General features: G+C 34.6%; 1 protein-coding gene across 2 annotated transcripts in view; it reads left to right on the plus strand.

Moving 5' to 3' along the window:
- Window positions 1-3,948, plus strand: part of LOC120636079 (inhibitory POU protein) — a 62,693-nt gene extending 58,745 nt beyond the window's left edge. For both annotated transcript variants that reach the window (XM_039907367.1, XM_039907368.1), the window contains one exon: window positions 3,241-3,948. In XM_039907367.1, coding sequence (XP_039763301.1) covers window positions 3,241-3,948 — 708 coding nt within the window. The remainder of the gene's footprint in view (window positions 1-3,240) is intronic.
- The last annotated feature ends 22,267 nt before the right edge of the window (window positions 3,949-26,215 follow it).

The raw sequence follows: 26,215 nt of genomic DNA on the forward strand, positions 1-26,215 counted from the left end.
CAGGATCGATATATTTCTTCTATTATTTCTATTATTAGATCCATGGTACTCGTATACGAAGCATCCTTTCATCTATTTTTTTCCTTTCAGCCGCTCGAACTGCCCACGTCTCAGAACCACAGACGATGATTAAAAAGACTAATGTTTGGACTAGTATCTTTTTGGTGGTGTCGGATACCTGTTAAATTCTTGTTAATATGGTCATTTGAATATTTGCATTAATCTTCTAATGACGTTTTCACTTCCTCCATGGTCCGAAAGCAATTACCCACGGTATACAAGCTCGCTGACAAATTCCAAGTCCAAGCGTTCTTCAGTTCTAGAAAGCTGACCAGCCCTGTCAATTAGCATAACTTTGGTTTTTGATTTGTTAATACTAGGTCCAGCTAGCCCACTCTCCAACTCTACCCTGCGGAATAGTTGGGCGAGTTTTTTTCCCATGATCCAAAAGTGCGGTGTAATCTGCATATCTCAGGTTGCTGATTCTAACACATCCAATAGAAATTCCTCCCTCCCAATCTTCCAGGGCCTTTCTCATGATGTATTCCACATAAATGTTAAAAAGGAGATAGGATAACGTTATTTATTCTAATCATGGATTTGGCTCTTCGGTACAGGTTTTTGATCAGAAATATGAGATGTTGGGTTTCTCATAGTATTTCCCACAGATATTTGCCTCACCTTCACAATTTGTTTTCTTGTGCCCCGTCATTTATGATCCCGTATGCTCGCCACCTTTGTGTAACAGGATCAACCTTAGTCAGCAGTGTACCCTCATCATTTTTAATAGCCTAGGTTATTGGCTTCAGCTCCCGTGTTATGAGTTTTATTTTCCGATATAGGTCCCTTATATGAAATTTTTGAGCATGATTCTTGTTATCTTGGCAGAATTAATTCAGGTAGTCATTGTAATCTCTACGACAAAGGCATTGTACTAGCTAATTATTTATTCCATCCAGAGTTAAAATTACTTTTAAGTAACTCTTTCCGCTCTTTGATGACCTTCTAAGAGTCCTCTGTAATCTATACATTCTTTGGGGCAACTATAAGTACCAGCTGGCTCTCCTTTCGCTACGAGAGTATGATCCACTTCAATTCTACGTTTGCGCTGTGACTGCAAACTATAAGGGCAGTCATTTTTCTTTCCGCGCATTGACTAAATACTATATACTTCAATATAGTCTACTGATGGACTAAAGGCCTATCTATATATATATATATATATATATATATATATATATATATATATATATATATATATATATGGGAGAGTTCGCTCAAAATTATGACACTGGGCAGGTGATTTCGTGACCTCAGTAGATGATAGTAGTAGCGTAAAACAAATACACACTACTAATTAATCATTCCAAATAACCATATTTTAAATAAAAATAATCCGTGATAAGGTCAAGCGAACAGAGAAGTATGGTAATAGAGACCCGATGGCATTCTTCGTTTAACAACGCCTAACCAAAGAATAAATTTTTGTTTCATTTATAAAAAAGTCCGTCTGTTTCGGGGCCTCAGCGCGCACCCTCTGTAAGTTTGGCCACTTGTTCAAATCATAATGGTGCGATACAAATCACTATTAACGGGGTATAATTTATTTAATATCCACTTGCAATTGCATTGTACATATTATCTAGTGGCGAGTCCATGAAATATCGATAAAAATTTGATTCCGCTTGTCTATTTATATAAACAACTGTTCGTGTTCTTTGACCAAATTTTAGCAGTTCGTTCAAAGCACTGCCAGTCCCGCTTATCTCATAAATAATTATAAAAGTCGATAAACTTTGAAAAGCCGCGTTGAAGCATCGTGGGTTATTCTAAGATCCTATCTCTCTCTTGTATGACCCTCCTGGTCATTGGATGAAAAAATAGGTGACGATTTATGTTAACAAGACCCAGATATCTGAGCTTTCGTTATTTAATTATTTATGTATATGCAATTAAGAGATAGATAATTATTTAAGTGCAATTTATACGAGATAGATAAATAACAAAGCATAAGACTTGTTTTGTCTTTTTTTGAAGAACGGATAACTGTCCTGTAGAACCTAACCTAACCTAATCGGTTTCTAAGTGATATCGTACCGGAACGTCAAATCGTTTGTGTCAATAGGATAATAAGTAGCAACGGCTGAAGCTTCCCATCAGACCAGACCAGAGAATATTCCGAAATTATAAATTCCCGAATTGCCCTTGCCGCGGATCATATCCGGGACCTCCCCTTTGAAATCACAGTGCTCACCGCTGCGCCAGGGAGGTCATCTTTCGTATTGAATGAATCTATCGTAAATAAGATACTTTGTAAGCTTTATTTAATTGTAGAGTCTTTATTATAAAAGAACCGGCGACAAGTTCCGAAGAAGAACATTGTAAGCCGTGCAACATGTAACATTACGTGCTACACGCGGGCTAGTGCCGGATAATTGTGATCTACTGGTCCCCGGGGAAGCGATACTGGGACCCACTGCACCTACCTCCCTTGGAAACGCCATGGAAAAATTGTTAGGACAAGACTTACGGCCTGGTACTACACTAAGATTTATTGCCCTGTGAAGATCCTCAATTGTTCTAATTTCTTGCTGTTCTATTTAACTTATACATTACAAGCAATATATTTGCTTAGTGGCAATCTTAAAGTTAAGTTATATCGTTTTCAAATTCAACTTTGCGTCTACGTTACATAAGTATACCGATAGTAGTATAGTTTTTAAACTCAATCAAACTCAAAATAAATCGAAATTTAACATCTGAATTATACAATAGTTTATTTTACAATACCTAAAGGCAAAACACGGCTATGATAGATATTGTAATTATTGCAAAAAATAAAGTGTTACAATACCCATATGGGCATACTTTTCTGAGGATGCAAACATTCATTTTCGTTACAAAGCCGGTCAACAACGTAAGCATATTGGTAAAACACTCGCAACCAATCAACGTCACAACAGACTCACCCTCCTATGAAAAAACAAGTGTTTGCACTCATAAAGAATGAGTGCAAATCTGAACAAAGATGATTGTTTATTTCCATATCGTCCCTGAGTTCGGCTATTGTAGCCGACCCCTCCTTGTTTACAATAAAACGTCTGATTTAACATGAATGCAGAAGTTAATTCGGCGAACGATAATAAAGATCACGTCACCCTATATCTATAGTAATCCTCTTAATACGAGAAATTTTGACAGTATGATAAAAATGAATTACAAAAGCCCTTTTTTCCGCAGATGGGCCACCACGGCATGGAGGGGATCGACATGCTTGATCCGCTTACATCATCATCTATGACCACCTTAGCACCAATGGGCGAATCGGCACCACCTCACCACCAGTTACACGGCTATGGCGCTATGAACCACGTTATGAACCACCATCACCACGGCGGGGGTCTGTCTCATGCCCCTCCGGCCCATCTAGGTCATCCCTCTGCTGGCCTACATCCTGACACAGACACAGACCCCCGAGAACTAGAAGCTTTCGCTGAACGATTTAAACAACGACGGATAAAGCTTGGCGTTACTCAGGCAGATGTTGGGAAGGCGTTGGCAAATTTGAAATTACCGGGAGTGGGGGCCCTCTCCCAAAGTACTATCTGCAGATTTGAAAGTTTAACTCTGAGTCACAATAACATGATAGCACTGAAACCTATTTTACAAGCTTGGTTGGAAGAAGCGGAAGCGCAAGCGAAAAACAAAAGGCGGGATCCGGATGCACCAAGTGTGTTACCAGCAGGCGAAAAGAAACGAAAGAGAACATCTATAGCGGCGCCTGAAAAAAGAAGCCTCGAAGCCTATTTTGCCGTTCAACCACGACCATCTGGTGAAAAAATAGCAGCAATCGCAGAAAAATTGGACTTAAAAAAGAACGTTGTACGAGTTTGGTTTTGCAACCAGCGGCAGAAACAGAAACGTATGAAGTTCGCAGCGCAACACTGACCGGCAGGGGGCGGTGCTGCTCTGCTGTACCCAGGAACTGGGTACGGTTACTAGACCGGCAGCCGCACCCTATATCGCCATGGCTCTGGCTCAAACGGCCACAGCAGCGAATTCGGCGCCCCACCGCCAAAAATGACTATTCGTAAGCAATAAATAAGATCTCATTTGAAACGCAAATCCATCAGTATTATTTTGTATTTTGTTTTCGTATCGATCGCAATTAAGTAAAAAGTCTTCAGACTTTAATAAAGAAAACAATTACCTTTATTTATTTTTCGAGACAGGGTAGGTATATACTTGATTATATGCATATCATTAAAATAAAGACGAGTTTCGTTATTAAAATGATGTTAACTTCCAATGCGTCGAGTTTTGAAGTTATTCGATCATAGAGTTGTACATGAAAATTGAAAATCAGGATTTTTAAGAAAATGTGCCTTGCAAAGTATCAATATTCTGTGTTTAATATTAGTGACTTAATCGAGGTGTTGCGAATTTGGATCGGACACATTGGATGAGATGTTCTGTCGAAGTACCATACATCGAAAAACATACTATAAATAATTGTATTGACTGCAGCTAGATTAGGTGAGGTATGCTACGAGTATGAGACAAATATTTGTAAAGATGGAAAAATGTAATTTGTTTCAAGACACCTAATCAAGGTATTGTATGTTTATATTTAGTACTATTTCGTTGAGATTTTGTTCCTGTATTGTATTATTAGAATTGTACAAAGTAGTTATAAGAGTGCCCTTTTTATAAATAAAATGTAGATAGTAATTAAGTTTTAGTCGTGATGAATCATCACTACGGTTGTTTATTTGAACGAATGACTAATTTCTTTGTTATTTATACAAACACATGCCTCTCAAACTTTAAGAAAATGGCACAACTTTAGATTAAGAGTTTTATTAGTGACATTTAGCCAAAATAGTCTTTAAAATCATTGTAAAAAGTCACATTTCGATTTATATTTAGACTAGTAAACCATAGTTACTAAATTGAACGGAATTAGTACAACACGGGTGAATTTGAAAATAATTATCTAATATTTTCAATAGCTATTATATTATATTATTGAATGGAATACCATATATTTAAATGCTTGTCAGTATTTATGTTCATTTATACTTTCGTTTATATATCAAGAATTTATGTTTTTATTTTTCCCGCATCCTAAAACCGTGGCAATTTGAATAAAAAGCGTATGGTAAAAATTTTAAAAAAAAAGTGGATTACAAATGATATTTAAAAAAAATATTGTAAATATAGTGTAATTTTAAGTGAAGAAATGTGCAATCTAGAATTTGGTAATTATTATTAAATTATTATGAATCTTAAAGTTGCTCATAGGAATTTATTGAGTTTTACTACTAATTATCATGTAGCATTCGAAAGCTTTAGTCCACTGAATCTAGTCATGACTATATTAATAGGTACTTGGGTTTTATATTTTTGATAATTTGTAATGTCAATAAATATACTTATTATTAGAAATAAGTTTCTTTGTGCAAACTTATATTTTATCTCATTTTATAGATCATTTAAAATAAAGAACAATGGTGAAACCCTTTGTGTTACACAAAAATAAAATTATTATCTTATACGAATAGGACAGTGATCTATTTATAACCACGAAGCCTGAAATAAATGATGAACACTAACGTTTTCGCTAACAAACCTTGAAACTTTTAACAATATTTTCAAAAACTGTATAACATCCCTAAGTAATTCTTTTGTAATCAATCTATAAATTGTAAGACTTATAATAAATTGGTATAAAAAATTACACATAATTGACAAAAAGCGTATAAGTACGCTAAATGACAGTTTTTTTGTTCTTTACTTGGAAATAGTAAGTATAGCACTCTTGCATAAAGTATTCCATAGGTAGGAATGTTGAAACAAATATTATCTTAAAAGTTCTACTTTAAAAACGATATAGTTATTTTTAGTATTTTCTATATCAAGCTTTAGTGTTAACTATTTATTCTGTATATTTTAAAAAATTAAGTAAATTAACAGTTTATGTTTCACTAATTAAATATTAAGAGTATTTTCCTTGTAAAAGTTCTATAGGTCTAAACTCAGATTCAATGAATTAAAATTATTAATTTTATTCTAATTTGGTCCGCGATATAACCTAGTTCTAAAATAGCAAATGAAACTTCTTTTTTATTAGTACATAGATTTAAAACTAACAAACTGTCAAAAAAAAAGTAGTGGTGATAATAATATTATTCAAAAACTAAAGCTGCATGGTTGCAAACCCGTGTTCTGAGAAGAAGCCTACCACATTTTTTTGTAACAAGTGGGTATACTTATATACAGACAAATGGATGCCCGCCAATTTTACGAGCCGCATTTTATATGACCATTCAAACAGGAAAAGTTTTTTTTTACATTTCAGTATTTTTATTTACATTTGTTTGTATAATCCGGTGAAGTTGCTATCTGTACTTAATGGTACAAGTTATCTCATGTTAAAAGCGTATCTGTGAAGACTGAAATTATAAAATAAATATTTGAAGATTTTGAAATGCGGCTAGACTTGTGTAAAATACGGCTTTAGCGTAAAAGGCGGCTTTGAAGAGTGAACGCTGCTTATGAGCGCAACACCGCTTCCTTGGTGCTGCATATTCATGTTATTGTGGTATTAGAAACGAACTCAAAATTCTGAGTAAATTGGATATTAGAAAAACACTAGCAAAGAGTCATAAAATGCTAACTAAAATCATACACAATCCACAGGTGCATAATCATATCATATTGGCATATCTTTTCTCGCTTTGAACAATGACAGCACGACTCTTTGCCATGTTTTGGTAATATAAGATTTAACATGTTTTAGAGTGCATACAACTGAACTCTTACAGCATCGTTGTTGTAGGACATAGAGATAAATGATGTACATGTCACTGACCCAGTGCTTATTTATATATTTTCTTGTAAGTAGAGCCTGCCATGTTTGCCACTGTGTATCTATTTGATTAAAAATTTTACTTAAATTTTATATTAGATAGATTCGGTTTGTTGTTATCGGTATTCTGTATTATAGACAAAGGAACTGTTGCTATGTGGCCATAGTTATTATTATTTATAGAAAAATAACTTCTAGCCACTTGAATTACACAGCTAATAGGACCATAGGGCTAGGAATGAATTGCATCGCCTGAATCCGGCCGAAACCGTAAATGATAAATGGATACGAAGAACAAATTCATAGTTGATGCAAGTAACTTAAACGCTATTACTTTATCCATAAATTCATCCATATGATTGATAGGGCATATGGTAGGTACATGTCGAGTAAATGATGTTGTTATGCCTAAATACCGATGTCATACAACAATTGTAATTATTCCTTGATATTTATATAAACTCCAACAACGACATTATAGGGGCCAAGAAAGCTGATCGGTAGCAACATTTACAGCTATTAAAATTTATACTCATTACTCACATGTGTACAAAATTAAGCTACAATAAAACTGAAGCAGCAATTCTATTTTTAAATTAGAAATTTTTTCTAAGTACATCAGTTATGTTTTGGAAAGAGTCATTTTTGCATTTTTTTATCTATAATGAAAAAACGGCAATAACCGGAGTCTTACTCGCTGTGGTCCGACGCGATCGGACAGTTTCCGGTCGGCCATACACCGACCAAAATCCCCGTGAGTTTCCCTGCCGCTTATTTATTCATAATTCGGGTTTATGGATTAGGCGTATGGTTTTGTGGTCTATTAGTTATTAAAAGTCGAAAAAGTAGAATTTCTGCTTCAGTATAAGCACATTAGGGTTTAATTATTATAACAGCGGCATATTCTATTGTTTATTTATATACCCCCTATGTTAAACTATTTTTAATACCTCACGTGACCAATGTAACTAAAATTCTATTAGTTCTGAAACAGCGCTAAGTTTAAGTAGAAGTTAGTAGATTCTCTTGCAAATTTATTAATGCTTAATTACATAATTAATAATAATACTAAAAAGAACACTTACACTTGGAAAAACGAATAAACAATAAATTAAAGAATAGAAATATTAGTAAATGCTAGATGTTTTATTACAAAAAATCCTTGAACCAATCAGCGATATACGTATATGTAGTAAAAAGTCGTCGGAAATGTGTCAAATAAATACGTATATGTTCAGTGTCTGAGTAATTGATTCATCATCATCATCATCAAACCATTACCGGGCCACTACAGGGAATGGGTATCCTCTCAGAATGAGAAGGATTTAGACTAGAGTCTAGCACGCTGAAGTGCGGATGGGTTTACAGGCCGTTTAGAACATTATGGAGAACTCTTAGGCATGCAGGCAGGTTTAAACCCACCGGCTTAGCATAACTCCGAAAAGTCACCGAGCTCGAACACGATCTTCAGAGCCTAGGGTTCCTGACAGCGTGTTTTTCCCATGACCCACCGTAATACTAATTTCCTATGTTTGGGCTAAGTAAACTTGGTAAAGCAGTTATCTAAGTATATCATCTGAATTTTGATTTATTTATCAATCATAATATTTTTTGATAAATATAAAAGATAAAAAAACTGCGGGCTCCAAGAAATGGATATATATTTTGACACCACCAGGTACAGTTTAATAGGTAGAGTCGGACGCGTCTAGATAACAATATGCCAATATAATAGTCTCAAAACTTTTTAAATGGTTATAATTCGATACCAGATTTGGAAAGACTGCAATATTTTTACCAGGAACTTAATTATTTATAAGCCGCAAGAAACCTTTAATTACAGTATGTTGTACCCTTAAATTAATTGCATGTTTAATGTGTGATATCTAAATCCGTTGCTGAGAAAAGAGACCATGGGTACACCGCTAGACTGATATACACCAAAATTATCCTTTAAGGTTTCTGCTTTATCTAGAACTTTACGAAGGATAGACCGCTTAAAAATACTACAATAGCTAATCCGTTCCCTGTAACCCGTTCTGTCACCCGCTGTCACTCTGCGCCTTCTTAGGAGGCCTATAGTTAGCTTACACGTTTGAAACCATCAGTCATTACTGCCAACACGGACTATTGGAAGACTTGTTTTCAGGCACTGAAGTATTTTGGTATTTTGGTTTATTTTTAGAAATTGGGCCAACTTAACTGTACCGTGAGTCCTGGGTATATATACTATTGTATAGTAAAACTACACATACAGCTAAAATGAGATTGCTGAGACTTTAAGCTGGAAAAGTTTATTCATAGAAAGTAACCCATAATGATGCGTGTTGTTCATTGCAGGATTGTTTATGTCTAAAATGAGATTGCCAAAAATAATAAAATATATTAAATAATTGCACTGCACTGCAATACCTCGCCTTTTTAAACAAAAAATAATAGATGGTGCTACTAAAATTTTGAATATTGGAAACCTCCGGCCGTTTCTAGTTAACACCTTATGCACAAAGCCGTACCGCCTGACGTTTTACTATGAAACCAATGCTAGAACATTAATATAACTACCGAAAAGCCAACAGGTTAGCCCGCTTGAATCTTAGACTATATCTCTTACCACCACGTGAGAATAAAAAAAAAAAAAATTATTATATTTAAACATAAAATGTAAAAAAAAAGAAAAACGAATTTACGAATTTATTGTACGCCTCCACAGTGCAAGTGGTCCAGTATTGGTAAAGACGATCAGTGCCCATTTCCTACGCAACATTAGGTACTCGTATATGGAGGTCTTCAAAGATATGCTGTTTACGCACAATTGCAATGACGGACTTTTTGTGTCGTAAAGTCAACATCGGTTGCGTATTTGTTATAGGGCTTACAACAAACACTCGTAGTTTAATTTGCTTAATAAGTGAAAGTAAGGAATAGTAGTAGTAAAACAAGAAAAAAGTTATTCAATGTGGCGCGTTAATTATGTCATGGTGTGCTATTACAAGCGTCGGTGTGCAGATATCTTTACACGACTTTACTCGAGTGCGTTTATACGTCTACAGCGTAGCGAAATGTAGCATGACACTATAATTATAATTTCTCAGTACGCACGAGAATGGGTGCCATAACTCGTTCCGGTGCTAGGTATCGAAGACGTTTTAGATTTTTTTAGATTATTTTATGATATGACCTCAGAAATGATGCCTTTCAGGCTGCCTGCATGCTGTCAATATTATCATCAATACAATATTAGCAATATGCAGAATATGGTTTGAGGTTTATGCGGGCGGAGCATCAGATTAGATAAGAAGCAAGTTTCTAAGATATAACTATTTAAAAAGTTGAACATTGACGTTAAATAATATTTTTTTGCATAGGTAAGTCGGATTGATAAGAACTGTTTACACATGCCTTTACGATGATGTTCCGAACATAATACCTATTTTTAGCTCTATGCGAACTTTGATAACCTTGAATGTCTACTTTGATCGTGCTACGAGTAGGTGATGTATTTTTGATTTATGTTTTTATACAAATTTAAAATATTTCTATAGTGTATATTTATAAAACCAAAGCGCCAACCCTTTTTACATACTCGTTTTAGATATTCTGGTTTTACTATTAAGTTTGTCTTGCGGTGTACGTAATACTTCACAAGACAAATAAAACGCATTCGTAGTAACTCTTATTAAACTTTACAAGAGTCGTTTGGGGCGATGGCCATTTTCGACGATATAACCATCAAACTCATACAATCATCCGAAAACAGGTTCTCTTTTATGTGTTTCTGTAAGTTTATCTAATGAAATAAAGGAAGATATTTTATATTTGCCCACATAATTGCTTACAAAAAAACTGTAACAATAAATAAACAGAAAGCTTGTTGGTGCACAAATACGGTTCCGCCTACTGAGCCGATGAGTTCGTACTGACGAAGCCGCGAGCTGCGGCAGTGGTTTTCAGGAGACCCTGTGTTATCACACCCAACCAATAGGCTCCGAAAGTAATGGACATAATAACAGTAACAAAGAATCGCTAAAATATTGTATTTATCTAATGATAAATGATTTATGTATTATGAAAAAACGTGAGAATGATCAACTTCTATCTACTCAATATGGATCCATCAGTGCCAAATCTCTAAATCAAAATCCTAACCTAATCTAATCCTAATAAACTAAACTAGAGTGACAGTTCTATAAGTAGTGCTGGTGTTTTCATCAGGTCCCCTTTCGGTCTTATTTTTAGGCCGGCAGTATCGACATGGGCTAGAATAATTTGGATTCTGTGCTGTACACACTGACCTAATGTTGTACACATATTTTTAAACTATAGATGAACTAAATTGACAGGGCTAATCTTATAGTTCTCCACTGCACAAGATTAGCACTTTATTTAGACGAATCAATATTATATCTGCAATTTCGATTCGCCAAGACCATTAAAATTATGTTAATAATATACCATCTTATATAAATTTTTAATTTTGTAATATATGTAGTAAAACTGTACACCAAAACAAACTGTATCTGATAAGTAAATTTTTTTTACGGAGCTTCATAATTAGTACCACCTATTATTTTCACAAAGCATAAATAAAAAATTGTTTTAGTTATTAGTATAGCAGGGTATTATTCCAAATCAAAAGCAACATGTGGCAAAAAGTAATCAATTACAATGTTTAATGTAGAGCTTGCACGAGCGGTCGTCGCCTCAGGCTCGAGTTTTACTTAGTGGATGCCCGCGCACTTAATTCTCTTAACATGTTTAAATACAACCAAGTACATGAAGGGAATCGATGTTGAAATTAAATTACCAGGGGTTCGCCCTAAATTCAGACCTTGCGTTGTAAAGAAATACTTTTACATTTACACTCTAAATAAATAATAAATTAAATAGTTCAAACAAACTAAAAAACACGCTTATAAAAAACTAAAAAAAAATCTACCTTTTAGTTCAGTTTACTTATAAAAGCCATTTTTTCTTAGTTTTTCTTGTTCTATTATTTTTATCAGAGCAAAATTGATCGGTAACCCATTCCCATCAAAGAGATAATTAGAGATCAAAGAGAGAAGTTAAAGATAATGGTTGGAAATTAAAATGAACATCATACCTGCCTTAGTGACTATGGCTGAAAATTATATAAATTAACAAAAATCTTATTTTACAAATTAAAAAATGGAATAATCTTATCAAATTAGTATATTGTCATCGGTCCTCGATATATCTCCAAAGTTTGAACGGAATCAGACCGTTTGAGGAGGGTCAAAATCAAGTCCAAATGAGTCGGTTACAAACATACAAGTGAAGCTAATATAAAGCGTTGCTTATTCTAAGCAAATAATAGTAAAGTGATTAAATATTTTCATAACTTTAACTAGATATCTGCCGGATATTTTATTAAATTGATAAGCATCCTAAAAATGAGCGAATTGTTCTTGTTTTATGAATGAATACGTTGCAAGTAATAATTAAAAATACATTTGATTCACATCCAATGCTTATGACATTATGTTGGTCAGGTTGGCTTTGTGAGAGTCAGACAGCGCAAAGATACCTCCCAGAGTTGCTGTCACAAAGTCATCATCCAGCGGCTCTCAGCGACTCGTTTGATGTCATCTGTCCACCTCGTCGGAGTCGACCTACGCCGCGCTTACCGGTGCGGCCATTCTAAAACCTTAACACCATCCATCCGTCCATCGGTGCTCCAAGCTATGTGCCCTACCAATTGCCACTTTAGCTTCGCGACTCACTGAGCTATGTCGGTAAGTCTAGTTCGTCTACGGATCTCCTCATTTCTGATTTACGTAGAGATACTCCTAGCATAAATCTCTCCATTGCCCGCTCTGAGCCTTCTTACGAGAACCACAGTAAGCAACCATGTTTCGGATCCATAAGTCATCAATGGCAACACGCACTGCTAGAAAACTTTAGTCTTTACACTGGGACTTCTCAATCCTAGAGTAACCCAGCTTTAGCTTCTTAAGGTCTGATTATTTTTGCAGTATTAGGTATGTTGCTTAGTCGTCTGTCCCAGTTATTACAAATATGCGATAAGAATTACAATATAAAGGCTTCTAAACCACATACGAGGAGCCTGGAGGGTAAACACTCTCCTTGGCTCCTAATAGAGATAAGGAATCTGGTGTGCCCATCATCGGGGCAATAACCGGTTATTATAGGCTGTGGAGGACTATGATAGATGACTGATAAATTTTGTTTTTAAGTCAATTCAATTGTGAGTACTCATGGATTCATGCTGTATGCTGGTTAAAATATATCTATAAATAGTCACATAGTATCAAAGTAGATTTCTAAAAGGAAAAAGGTTTGTTCTTTTATACTTATAAAGTTTTTACCAAAGAACACCCACAAGCACGTGTAAAAAACTTTGGACTCAGTTTACTTTTATGTAACCCAACTCAATCTTTTCATAACTTTCGATTCAATTTTTCAGTCGGTAGGTAAACTAACTGGGGATCAATTTGACAGATTTTGATAACAAACTCTCCAGTAAGTATTTCTGCAATTGAAAATCTGGCCGTTAGTTCATTTTTTACTTGACTATAAACAAGGCAATTTTGCAGGGCACGCAAGGAACTCGTCCTGCAACTTGCCGCCCTATATCCAACTACCCGAGGCGTAGGTCTTATTTTAAAATCTGTAAGGCTCTGATATTAAGATTTTTTCAGTCAATAAATCGTAATCGATTAACTTACCGTAACTTACCAAACCGTAATCGATTAACTGTAACCGAAATAACTAAAAGCCTTGACAGGAAGGAGAAAGTGATAGGCTTGTTTCTTGATATTTCGAAAGCTTTTGACACTGTCTGTTTGCCAATTTTAGTTTAAAATTGGAGGACATCGTGATAAGAGGAATTGTACTAAGCATACTAAAAGATTATTTAACAAATCGTACTCAATGTTAGTTGTAATATTTTTATTTTCTTTGTTTTAGTCTTTTTGTAATATGAGCGAACCCGGCGGTGGGCGTTAATAGCTGTAACACAGTTTTTAACTAATACCGTTCCTTAGATTATAAATCCGTTGTAAATGAGACACAATAAAGACAAGTATTATTATTTTTATTATTATTAATAATAATAATGTTGATGTTGACAGCCGACTGGAGCAGTGGGCAGTGATCGTGCGTTCTGAGTCCAAGGCCGTGGGTTCGATTCCCACAAGTGGAAAATGTGTGTGTGTGATGAACATGAATGTTTTTCAGTGTCTGTGTGTTTATCTGTATACTATAAGTATTTGTGTATATTATTCATAAATTATTTATTAGTTATCTTATTACCATAACACAAACTACGCTTACTTTGGCGCTAGATGGCGATGTGTGTATTGTCGTAGGAGTCTGCCGGAGCGATGGCCATTGCCAACGATACAGCTGTCAAACTCAGACAACCATCCGAAAATATATTAATTTATTTTGCTCTGTTTCTTAAGAATAAGTGCCGCAGTCTTTTCATATGATTCTTAAAATACATACATTTAGATATATCATTAATTATTCGTTGACTACTGTAGGTACCTATTGATAACGCACCGGAAAACGCTTCGTTGGGAAACAATTGGGAAACCAATGCCAGGTCGATATATGTCACGCATGGACTGGACAAAGGCGTGACAAGGAAGTGAAGTGTGATAAAAAAATTCTTTAGCTTTTATCACTTAATATAACCCAACCAAAATATAAAACTATAAAGAAACCCTCAAATTGTTATATATAATAATGCTAAGTTAAATAAAGATGTCTCAATTTTAAGAGCTTTACAGTATTCTAGTTTTTTTTTACGATTCGGTACCTTTATTGGTTTATTATAATTTATCGTATCATCATCGTTTTCAGACGAATAAATTTCCGACCTCGTGCTCTTAGGTTGGTTCAAACGTTCTGCATCAATACTAGTTGACTGCGTTGATAATAATAATTGAGATGCACCGCTCAAAATGTCAAGATAAGCAGTAGAGGTAAACGCCCAGTTACCGGCAAGGTTGCTTAAATATTGCGAGTTTTTTTATATCGCTCGTGTCGGTGGTATATTATCCGATTACCATTCGAGTTTGAGAGCTCATTATAATTTAGCCTTCTCTGATACAGAGACGTAGGTAGAGGTTCGGTGGTGTGTTTGAACAAGCTCGAGCCCGAGGCGCACTCTCCCTTCGGTTCGATGATTACTCCCTAATATTGGATGTATGGAGATTGGTCTTGTATTGTGTAACACAAACAATATTTGGCTAATCTAGCTGTTTGGTTTAACGGTCTAATTGGATGAATGTTTGCCGATGTTTGGAACGATTCCGTCTGCTTACCGAGAGGAATTGAGATGTACAGTGGGACGTCTATAGAAATCAGACAATGCCATCAATAGCAGTGCGTCAATCATGGATTGTTTGATTTCAATACAGTTGAATAGATGTTACTTGGGACAACATACTGAATCAACTGACTTCAATCTATTTACGCTGTTGGCTAAATAAACCTGTATTTTCAAAATTATTTCAATTCGGACGTTAAACTGTTCTTATATAAGCTGGCCACTCATGTTTAGCGCATTAGTAATTTTTATTTTAGTCTCAAAATGATTTACAGCAGATTTCAGCCAACAATATAATCCTGTGATGAATGAGATGCAATTGTGTCGAAATAAAACAGTAGCTTATATTATAGGTTTTGCATAGTCCAACCCTCGACGTCTAATAACACCATGTAGCTATGTAGGTATAGTTTTGGAAATCGTAATTCGATTACTTTATTTACCTACAGGAAAAAACTAAATTGCACACGATGACACTGTTTGAGATATGCGAACTCGTACTGAAAGTATGTTATTAATTTTCATCAAAGTTTCGTGGTTTTGTCGCAATCCTTATTGTACGTGTGAACACGTTATTAAAAGCATATCTACATGTAACATCGTTACGAAAGTTACTTATCTATATATTAACTATAGACTAAACTAGGCAACTATATTTTAAGGGGTTATTAAATTACAATTATCAGTACAAAGGTAATAAACGTACCTATTCCGCTTCTGCGATGTCAGTAACAACCGCATTATTGCTCAATGAATAATTTAGAATGGGCAGAGGTTTGCAAATGAATTATACGCCTAATATCTACTTTGTAATAGAGCCTAGATATATTTTGAATATTACTACTTATTATGAATTTTTATAAATATGGTTAAAGTATTAGAGTTATAATGGTATAGGTTTGGAAGACCATTTTTTATGTGTACCAATAAAAGCCAACAAAAAAAAAGTTTGTTGTAGGTAATAGTTTAGTTTTGCTTTCTAAGCGTCACAAGACTCTGGAATCATGAAATCCACTTTGGTCTGCCTACTTTACTATCTGGCCTATAAAACAGCACAATTAAGGAATATAATTTAGGCCAAAAAAAGAAAACTCTCAAAATTGGTATTGCCTTAAAAAATTTAAGTTTTCAAATAATTATATTAATCTAAATGTAACTGTTTACTGCTGAACTTTATAAAGACCTCTTCCAACGGGGATGTGATAATCACATCGCTGGGCAGTTGGGTTAATGATCATAGAAATGGTAGCAAAGAGCTGCTGCACGTTCTGTATTACATTCCCATAATAGACTCTTGTGGCACCCGTGGAAGAGGAAGGATGGTGACAAATGTACTCTGATCTGGCGTCACGCCACAATAATAATATCATTCAAATTAAAATAACAATTTATCAACATTCAGAACAGTCAATAAACGTAAAAGGTAAAAGTTTCTTTCTGACTACATGAGGCCCGCATTCGAGGTTCCACCCCACTTAACTTTTATTAATTACATAAATTTCGTTTTGATAACGAAACTTTACATACCTACAACTTAAATGTGCTATGTGACATACTCACGGAAAGAATGAATATGTAATTCCTATTTGGAAAACCAATTCATCGAGCGAGACTTTCTCGGCATTCTCTAAAAGAGGGAAATCAAATCTGCTTAACCTACTAAGTGGCATACCTGATACGGAACCAGAAAACACACTGTGAGCTATAAATAAATCAATTCCCGACCGCGTGGGGTGTCCACATGGCCAGGGGAACCCTAAATTTAGGTAGGGTGTCACTAAATCACAGTTATTGTTAAATGCAATATCAGGGAAGTTATAGCTGTTATAGAGACACGTATACACAGTATACCTTTATTGACCCGGCGAAGCGTGGTCCCCGAATGTACTTGAGTTTTGATCATCCACCGGCCAACTAGCATAGATGTTAGGGATTAAATTTAATATATCCTTTAGAATATGTTATTCTCGACAATATTTTTGACTAAATAGTTAAACTGTAAAAAATTTAGGCCCAAAAAAGGCCAAAGAATTAGCCAAAATTAACCTGTATTAATTAAGTATATGACAAACCTCATGAGGAAAAAAATCGTGACGACAGTCGTTTTTGTAAGGTGTAATTTCTTTATTCTGCATACGCAACGTCACATGCTCAATGAATACAACGTTTTTACGTAATTTATATATAAACACAGCCTGCATTTGAGAGCTATTAGCGCTATGATTACGATTACTGGCTGTGGATGATAAAAATGGTAATTCACTACACACTATGTAACTGTGTGTTTTTAAGTCAAAAACAGTCGTCTTCTTTTAAATGATCTCTGTTTTTGTAGTTTTAAAGATATAAATTTATCTTGAGTACATCCCTAATGGTATAAAAGTTGGATAAACGCCCCTCATTACCAGTTTTGTTTTAATACTTCAGCAGCTTGCCAGTGATTTTCCAGATCTCCGCAGACTAGCGTGAATTTTCTTTTCAAAGTGCCATGCATATTTTAAAACTCTGAAAATTATTGAAATTGTACCGCTAAAATACAAACTTTAACTTAATAATAATTGTTTGAAGCGCATTTTTAGATTGAAATCGAAACTGGCGCTGATTCTGCTGATACTAAATTGACGTCTCTAGTAGTAGTGCTGTTCTTATCTAATTTTTTAGTTCAGAGAACTATGTACGATAAAATGCGCACCATTGTCTTTTCTTCTTCTAGTTTTTCTTAGTGCCAAACCGGAAGAAAGCACTTTGCAAATGTCGAATAACTTGAAGACGACAATACTGGCTATTATAACTCATTAAAAAACGTTATAAATGTAGACTTTGGAATATAAATTTGTCAATTTAAACCTCCCCTTCTGATACGCAACTTAAGAACTTCAATTAAGAAAGGGAACTTCTACATGGGGACGAATTTCATTGCGTGAGATGTAAAAAAATTAAAAATTACCATCTTTTTACGACACTTAAAAGAAACTTGGTGCCGAATTTTCCCTACCTCTGACGATTTCATTACAGGGCAACCGACTAATTAATTTTTTTTAGTCAAAATTAAACTCGCTGGAAACGATGCTCATTCGTGCGAAAATTTGTAAATTTATACGCCGTTTTATTACAATCGGGAATTCAATGTAGCAGTATTAAATGAATAACCTTTTTTTTCACTTAATGGTGAGTGGCAATGTATATATATATATATACAACGTTTAACAGAATTACGAAATAATATTGAAGGATTCACAAGTAAGAAAACCCCCTGTAAAAATATTAAACCAAAAGAACCCTTTTTTTTCCATACAAACTAATTCAAAAAAATTCTAAGTGTTTACTTGCGACGACCCTATTGAAGATAAAAGACCGACACGCATATAGTACATAACTACGCTACGTGACGCATACCTACTAAAATTACAGTAGTCACGTGATTTTAATTTTAATAATGTTACTTACGGTGTGAACACCGTAAGTAACGGCAAAAACACAAAGTATCTAAAAAAACACAAACAAAGTATATCTTTGAGGACCTCCTTGGTAGTCTTGTGCTGTAGTTCGTAAGTCGGTCGTCTCTGGTGTGATCCCCGACAATTCGACATTTTCGCTGGTCTAGTGTGGTCTTGTGGGAGGCTTCGCCCGGATAGATCTAGATCTAGATTCTAGATACCACTTTTTAAACCCTAAGAAAGCAGACCGCAACCATTTTAAACTGCAATATCATTTTATAACCGGTAGGATTACAGCCACTGATGCTTGTATGAATCCACAGGCAGGGATTGCTTATGGCAACAATCAGGGTCTGAAAAGTATGGTGGCCGGTGTATTGCACATGAGACTTAACAAGTCGTACATGGAGCTGCACGTTGCAGTACGTTTTGCTTGCATGCCTTGTGGAGTGTTGTTTTGGTTAAAGATGATGATTTGTCCACTCACCATCGTCCATCAGGCGGGCCATCTACTTCGTCCGTCAATTATTAGTATAGTAAAAAAATGTCCGGTATTGTCGGTTGAAATGCAGACGATTAGGCTAGATACAATAATTTATTATACTCACTTATTATTTATTTAATGTATTTGGTCCACCAATCAGCACTGGGCCAGCGTGGTGGACTACGGCCTTAATCCTTTTTATTGTGGGAGGAGACCCGTGCCCTGTTGTGGGCCGGTAATGGGTTGATATGATTATGATGATGATTAATGTATTTGGATATTATTATCCGTAAAGACACCCTCAGTCTTAAAACTTCCATTGCTGACCGGTACAGATTAAGAGAAGAGAATTCATAGGAGTAAGAGAACCAGAGCTGAGACCCTCCAATGAGGCAGTATTGTACCAAGAGAAATAAAATATTTATGTATTCTAAATAATTTTAATTAAAATTATATACTTAGCCTTTAACTTCTATAGTCGCCAGGTTTGTTTCAGTTCGCGCCTAATTCGTTAAGGGAGTTAGTTTCGTACGTATGTAATTAAGAAAACTTTTCGGATTATCTCAGTTTTTCCAGCTACCGCTACCAATATAATTTGACCTCACTCCCCCTTTTTTGTATTAATGAAGCAGGACGCTACGAGAGTGATCACTGCTAAATTGAGGGTCACAGTACATTGGCCGTTTTATCCCATTTTTCGGCCACTTATTTAGTTTTAGTTTATCGTCGTATTTCGGAAACACCGAGCCCCTAGACAGTGAGAAATTTGCCAATTTAGTTGTTGCAAATTTGTTTTCTTCGTAACGCGCTTTTACTAAAAGCCGTTTGCGTTAGACATTCATTCCAGCTGTACACGATTTGGGTGTTAATTCCGAAAATTGATACAAATAACAAACTGTATTACTTCCTTGATTTAGTACAGCTAGTCCTTATTTTACTTATGATAAGGGGCTATTTAAATCATCATCGATATCTTCTCTTGTGTTGCTGCATCTTATGCTGCTTGTGTTAGCGAAAATTGGGAGCTATTTTGATGTATGTCCACTGTCCATCCAACGGAGGATGTACCAACGTTACGTTTTTCAGTGCGGGGTAGCCACTACAAACCTGTAACCCAACATTGAAATTATTAATTCACACGAACTAATTTTAAATTAAACTTTAATTTTGAATGCGTTTTACAAAAATATTAGGTCACGTTGTGATTACGACGATAGATTCATGGCATCCGAAATTACTATAAGCTCACTTTATTGAACAGAATATGTGTGAATAGTATAGGATAATACATATATATAGATATCATATGTGTATATAATCTACTGTGTGCGTATTTATACTCCTGCTCGTATTCGCTGCTTTATACATATATTATTTAATCAAGCGTGTAAGTTACTGGCACTTAAAGAATAACAGAAATATAAATGTAAAAATGTTCATGGGGCCAAACGCCCCTGAGTGCTGAGATACATAAAACGTATACAAAGCACCTACATATTATGTAAATACCTGTAATATAGCTTAGAGAGATATGTCAAGAGAGAGAGTTTCTTTTGAAAAAACAAAAGAAAATTCAGCGGAATGCTTGCCATAAATTGTTCTTCTCGCGGGAGTTGTAGCGTTTGCATACCGACCGAGTAGTATGGCCACATTTAGTTCAATTGCATGGAATTCTGATGCTATTCCTGGGGCCCAAGTTTACTATTGCAATTGTATCTCGGTTGTAAATCGATGTCAAAAAGAACTTATGAAAACAAATCCATGAAAAAACGTTTATCTTTATAAATATATTATGATGCTATGAAGTTTGTTTGTTACGTTTCCTGTCAGCGTTGAACTTTATTAAGTAGTTTTTGTGAAATAAGAAACGGTAAACTAGTGAAAAGTACTTAAACACAACTTGAATAGCCAACCCCTATATTTACCGTACCCCACTAGGCTTAACGCGGTTCTTTTAAAATTCTCAAATTGTTTAATTGTTTTTTTTTCTGACACAATTATTGTAATAGCAGCCTGATGTTCTGGTCATCATTGCCATTTGAAGCAGCATCGCAATATTGCCATTTTACCGTTTTAATAATAGCATAAACTACGGTGCTTTGGAACTTCACTTTAATGTGAAGGGTCACATTCAAGTGAAGTTCCAAAGCACCACTCACTCACTCTCTCACTCACTCACTTTCTTTGACAATCTGTACCCATTAACAGACATAACATAGATGAACAACTTATTATGTAAACATCCAATCAACTCGCAAGATTATATTACGTTAATATTTTCATTTAGTTATAATTCAATGGTCATAAGCACATTATTAATATGTTTTTAGGTTTCTAAATTCCTTAAAGATAGATAGACAAATACACTTGATTACACAAAAAATTATAACAAGTAAGTAGTAGATACTATCACGTAATGTTAGTAATATAATTTCACAAATATTGATAGTTGGAAGTCTTTAATTTTTCTTAGGTACATGATCCACGAAATGTTAACAAATTCAATACAGCTCTAAAGTATGACGAACGTAAAAATGTGTATCAATAAAAAATTTTTTTTAGTTCAAGTATTATTTTATTATTCTAGTAAAGTTATGCTATTCTATTTATATTATAATTAAACCTCCCCCGCGTTGCTCTGATAAAATGAAATGAAAATATCCTATGAAAACATATTAAGATATGCACAATATTTTCAAAGATTCACACCCCTACGTGCTACACCCACACACGCAATCGTTTAGACTGGCGCTGCATACTATTTTCACTTTGAATGTTACAATGTTATTGCCCTTGCCTAGCTCCGCAGACATGATTTGCCGCGCGTTAGATACATGTTATAACCATAAAAAAAGCTCTACCGGCTAAATTATATTGTTACACTAGTGGCTCACCTCAAAATAAACCTTGCTTATCTGTATTCAAGAACGATACTTTTATCTTTTACGAGTAAATGCCAGGCTTCTGTTGCAAGAAATTATCATGAAGAATAGTTTAAACTTATCTATATCGTGAAAATCGTTTTTTTTTTTTAAGTAAAAGATATAATAATTATAATGCTCTAAACATCTACAATTGATTATTTTAATGGCACTAGACAGAATTTGGAATTCAAACAATGTTTAGTTTTTTTATTACTCTTGTTACAATGAATTGGTGGGGTGTCTTATCAATAAATTAGATGTGACTGAAGCAATACAAACTTTAAAACATCATCTTCTATAGACTTTGATAGCCCCCAATTCGTTAAATAACACAGTATATTAAATATACGTTGATCAATTAAGATAATATTTGTGAATTTGAAATAACTTTGTCCTAGAATAGAGCTTTTGACAAGACGGACTGGCAGGCGAATTCCAATTTTACCTCGCAAAACCTAACCATTGAACATTCGCTTAGCTCGATCAAATATGTGCCATTTTACCAACATGTTATTTATGTGATACATAGACAGTTTAAGGCCAGCTTTCTACTTGGAGCTTTGGTAAGCTAAGTAAAGCTATTTTGTGAAATTATGAGATCGTTTCTCCAATGCTAAGCGGTGTCAAGGACCAAAATATATATTCGAATAAAATGATCAATGGCACTAGTTACCACCAAATTATGACCCAGTGTTATGAAAGTACACTTTGTTGTTTTAGGGGTAAACTGTAACAGTTCAGAACGAATAAGATTTCGTATTTCGTAAGTATGTATAGTAGCTAAAAATAAATTGTAGAGGATAAACGATACAGTACTTACTGATATCATACAAAAGCTGTATTATAGAAGGTTACTTGAAAAGGAGGTCCTAAACCGACGGGTTATCACAGCGTATATATCTAATAATGATAAACTTTTGGGCCATTACTTTTATTGAGATCATCACTTTTAGAGAAAAAACTGCACACAGTTGATAAGTACATACGTAATATAACAATATGGTCGAATGTGGTCAATATAGCAATCATCAAAAAAATATGGTAAAAGATATTTTAACAACAATAATTATATATGTTGGTAAATCACTAATGTGTGTGCATAGGTGAGCATTCTTTTAATTTTTTATATACTTTTAGAAACTAAATTGAGTATAAGGGATAGGTACTTCAAAAATATGATGTCCTAGTACCGCTTTACTAACTAGCCTTGTAATGCACTCATAAAGTCTATCTCATCTATTGGCACTACAACGTAAAAATAATTGTTAAAGCCTGCCAACCGGGACGTAAGAAGCATGAAAGATCTATGCTCTAAAGCCATCTGTCCTACGAGAGATGACGTTATAGGCATCTATCTACCTAGCATTTTATGGACGTATTATGTATTATTCTGGCTAACTTTATGAGAAATAGGTATATTGTTTTCCGTTCTCTTACATTCTAATCTTCTCATCAATTATGTTCTTTTTAATCGAAGTATGCAAAAAAGTTTGAAATGTTCAATTTAAAACGTGTTAAACATAAAATCTTAAGAGCTCCGTTACAGCAATCATTGGTCGTAAAATCTACATGTCAAAGTCAAAATCAAAGTCAAAGGCAAATATTTCTTTATTCAAAAGAGCATAAGAAGAAGAAAAAGGCACATACATGGCACTTTTGATGCATTCATTACATGTAAAATATGACATAGAAGTGAGTTGATGGCGATAACTAAATTCGAGCAACTAAAACTACGAGGGTTCCTGGTCTAAGAAGAAGCCCACATGCTAAATTCTTTAATTATATACTTATATGCTAAACTAAAGTAAATGATCATTGATCATGTCACAAGTGGCAAAGATATACAGCTAAATATGGGTAGGCTGAAAATAGGTACTTGGGCGAAGACTTGTATGAGGAGAGTACAAACCATTTGCATTCGCATCAAGAGTTTGCAGTATACAGATGGTTTCATGTTCGATTAATATTTTGATTTGTACCTAAAGTAATGTACGGAATGTAATGAACCGCTTTGGTGATAATTCATTTATAACTCTTATGCGTTTTGAGTATTTCGTAAGGGTAAGTTTGTGATATTCTTTTAGTTAGATTTTTTTATTTTTCTTTGTTATGACGTGTCTCAAAGTTTTAGCTAACTGATAAATTAGGTTGGGTTTTACATAATTTAGTTTTCTTTTCCAATATTGTATTTAGGTAATTTGTATTTTTGTTTATCGGACCTACGGGCTGAATATGTTTTCTTTATTTAAGTTAAATTTTCATTGAAGTATTATTCCATTGATAGTGTTAGTTCAATTTTTTCATAGATAGGTATTATTACAAAATGCAAATAGCTTGCAATAATCTTCTTTGAGAGTATTTTTTATTTTATTTGGCATTAATACTTTTGAGGATTCTCAGCTGGAGTAACATTATTCAGTCTAAATAGGTTTTAATTGTTCTTCTTTAACTAGACAAACCATCGGATAAAATTGATTCAGCCAAGGATCTGCAAAGTAAAAGACGTGTTTTGTGTGGTATTTTTTTTTATGATTGAAAATTTAGCAAGTATCCCTCAAGCTTATCACAAACATGATTAACGTGGTCTTTCCAGTTTAGACGATCGTCGATGACAAGACCTAGGCAGGTGTGTTTACTAACTAAATCAATTGCGTCACAGGTACCTACATAGCGTCGGTATATTCTTGTCATTTAAATGAAAGGAGTGGTGATTATGAGCAATACCTCATATTCATCACTGCTATAAAATGTTTTGTTATCGTAGACCTTCTATTGTGATTTGTGCTAATGTACATTAATTTAGTTACCATGTCGCAAGTAAATCGAACTCATTATATTCTGAAGTCGAGCAAGGTTCTCTTTTACGCAACGTTCGGTGACAACTAAATAAGTGTCATCTGCAAACTGGTAGATCTCGGACTGTTTTTGCGTTAGAGAGACTATTTACGTAAGTGAGATATTGGAGGGGACCTAAAACGGAACCTTGTGCCGTACCTTCCGTTACCTGGACTGAATAACTCACGATACCACTAACCCTTACTCGATACGATCCACCCGGGAGATAATGTTCACACCAGGTTAAAAGTTTACCTCTAATGCCACTATCATTCAAGCTTTGCAACAGTTTGTCTGAGTATCTCGAAAACGAATAGTACGTGCTCCTTGTTGTATATATTATTGTATATACTATCGGTAAACGCCGAAAGCTTTGTGGTTGAAAGCCGTACTGGTTGTTTGTATTACTAGTTCCATAAAACTTGTGTATTTGGTCGCTTAAGTATTTTCTCTATGGTGGGTAAAATAGTTATAGGTCTATAGTTATCATACTCGACTCTTTTAAACTTTATGAATTGTGGATATATATCCATATTATGCTTCATTTAGAACCCGCATGCGTATAAAACAACTAACGTTTTTTTCTTCTCGCTTGGTTTGTAAGGATCATAATTTTAGACTATAATCTTATTATTCGGTTCTGAAATTAAATAAAGCCTATGTGACTTCTGTATAAAAATCACTTTCTTATGGCGAAAGAATTATTAAAATTGGTTCAAATATACTAGCAAACAAATCTTTTCTCGATATAATATTATTAGTGCCGTATGGTGACGGCAGATTAGAATAAAGTTGTCAACACCCATCGCGTCTAACGGAATATATTTGAAAAAGGGCGTGCTCTATGCTACTACTACCTACTGCGAACACTAACCCGCAGTGGCGTGCACTGAGTTTGTTACCAGGGTATGCATACAACAGGGAAATTTCACAAACGCCAAAAATCCTCCTCCTATACGTGTTATATGTAAATTTTAGGGTAGGCAGCGAACGAAGCTATCACCATCCCCTTACAATTATGTAAACATATATGTATGAACGCTTCATAAGTGCCTGTGATAGGCCTACATGAATAAAGAAATTTTGAATTTGAATTTTGTGCATTTATGAAGTGCACGCCACTGCTAACCCGTCTGTCCAGCGCTGTAATTATGGGCAAACCCTTCAATAGCGCTTCGGGAGAGGCCTTTAGCCCACTAGTGGACTTCCATAACCTATTGATGAATATTACAAGTTAAGATATTTTGAATATTGAATTTTGAATTTTAAGATACAAATAAGGATAAGCAATTTTTGCATTATTTATAATTAAACGTTAATAAACGGTCAGTAATTATCTCTTTGATT

This window comes from Pararge aegeria, chromosome Z (assembly GCF_905163445.1).
Source record: "Pararge aegeria chromosome Z, ilParAegt1.1, whole genome shotgun sequence".
Lineage (NCBI taxonomy): Eukaryota > Metazoa > Arthropoda > Insecta > Lepidoptera > Nymphalidae > Pararge > Pararge aegeria.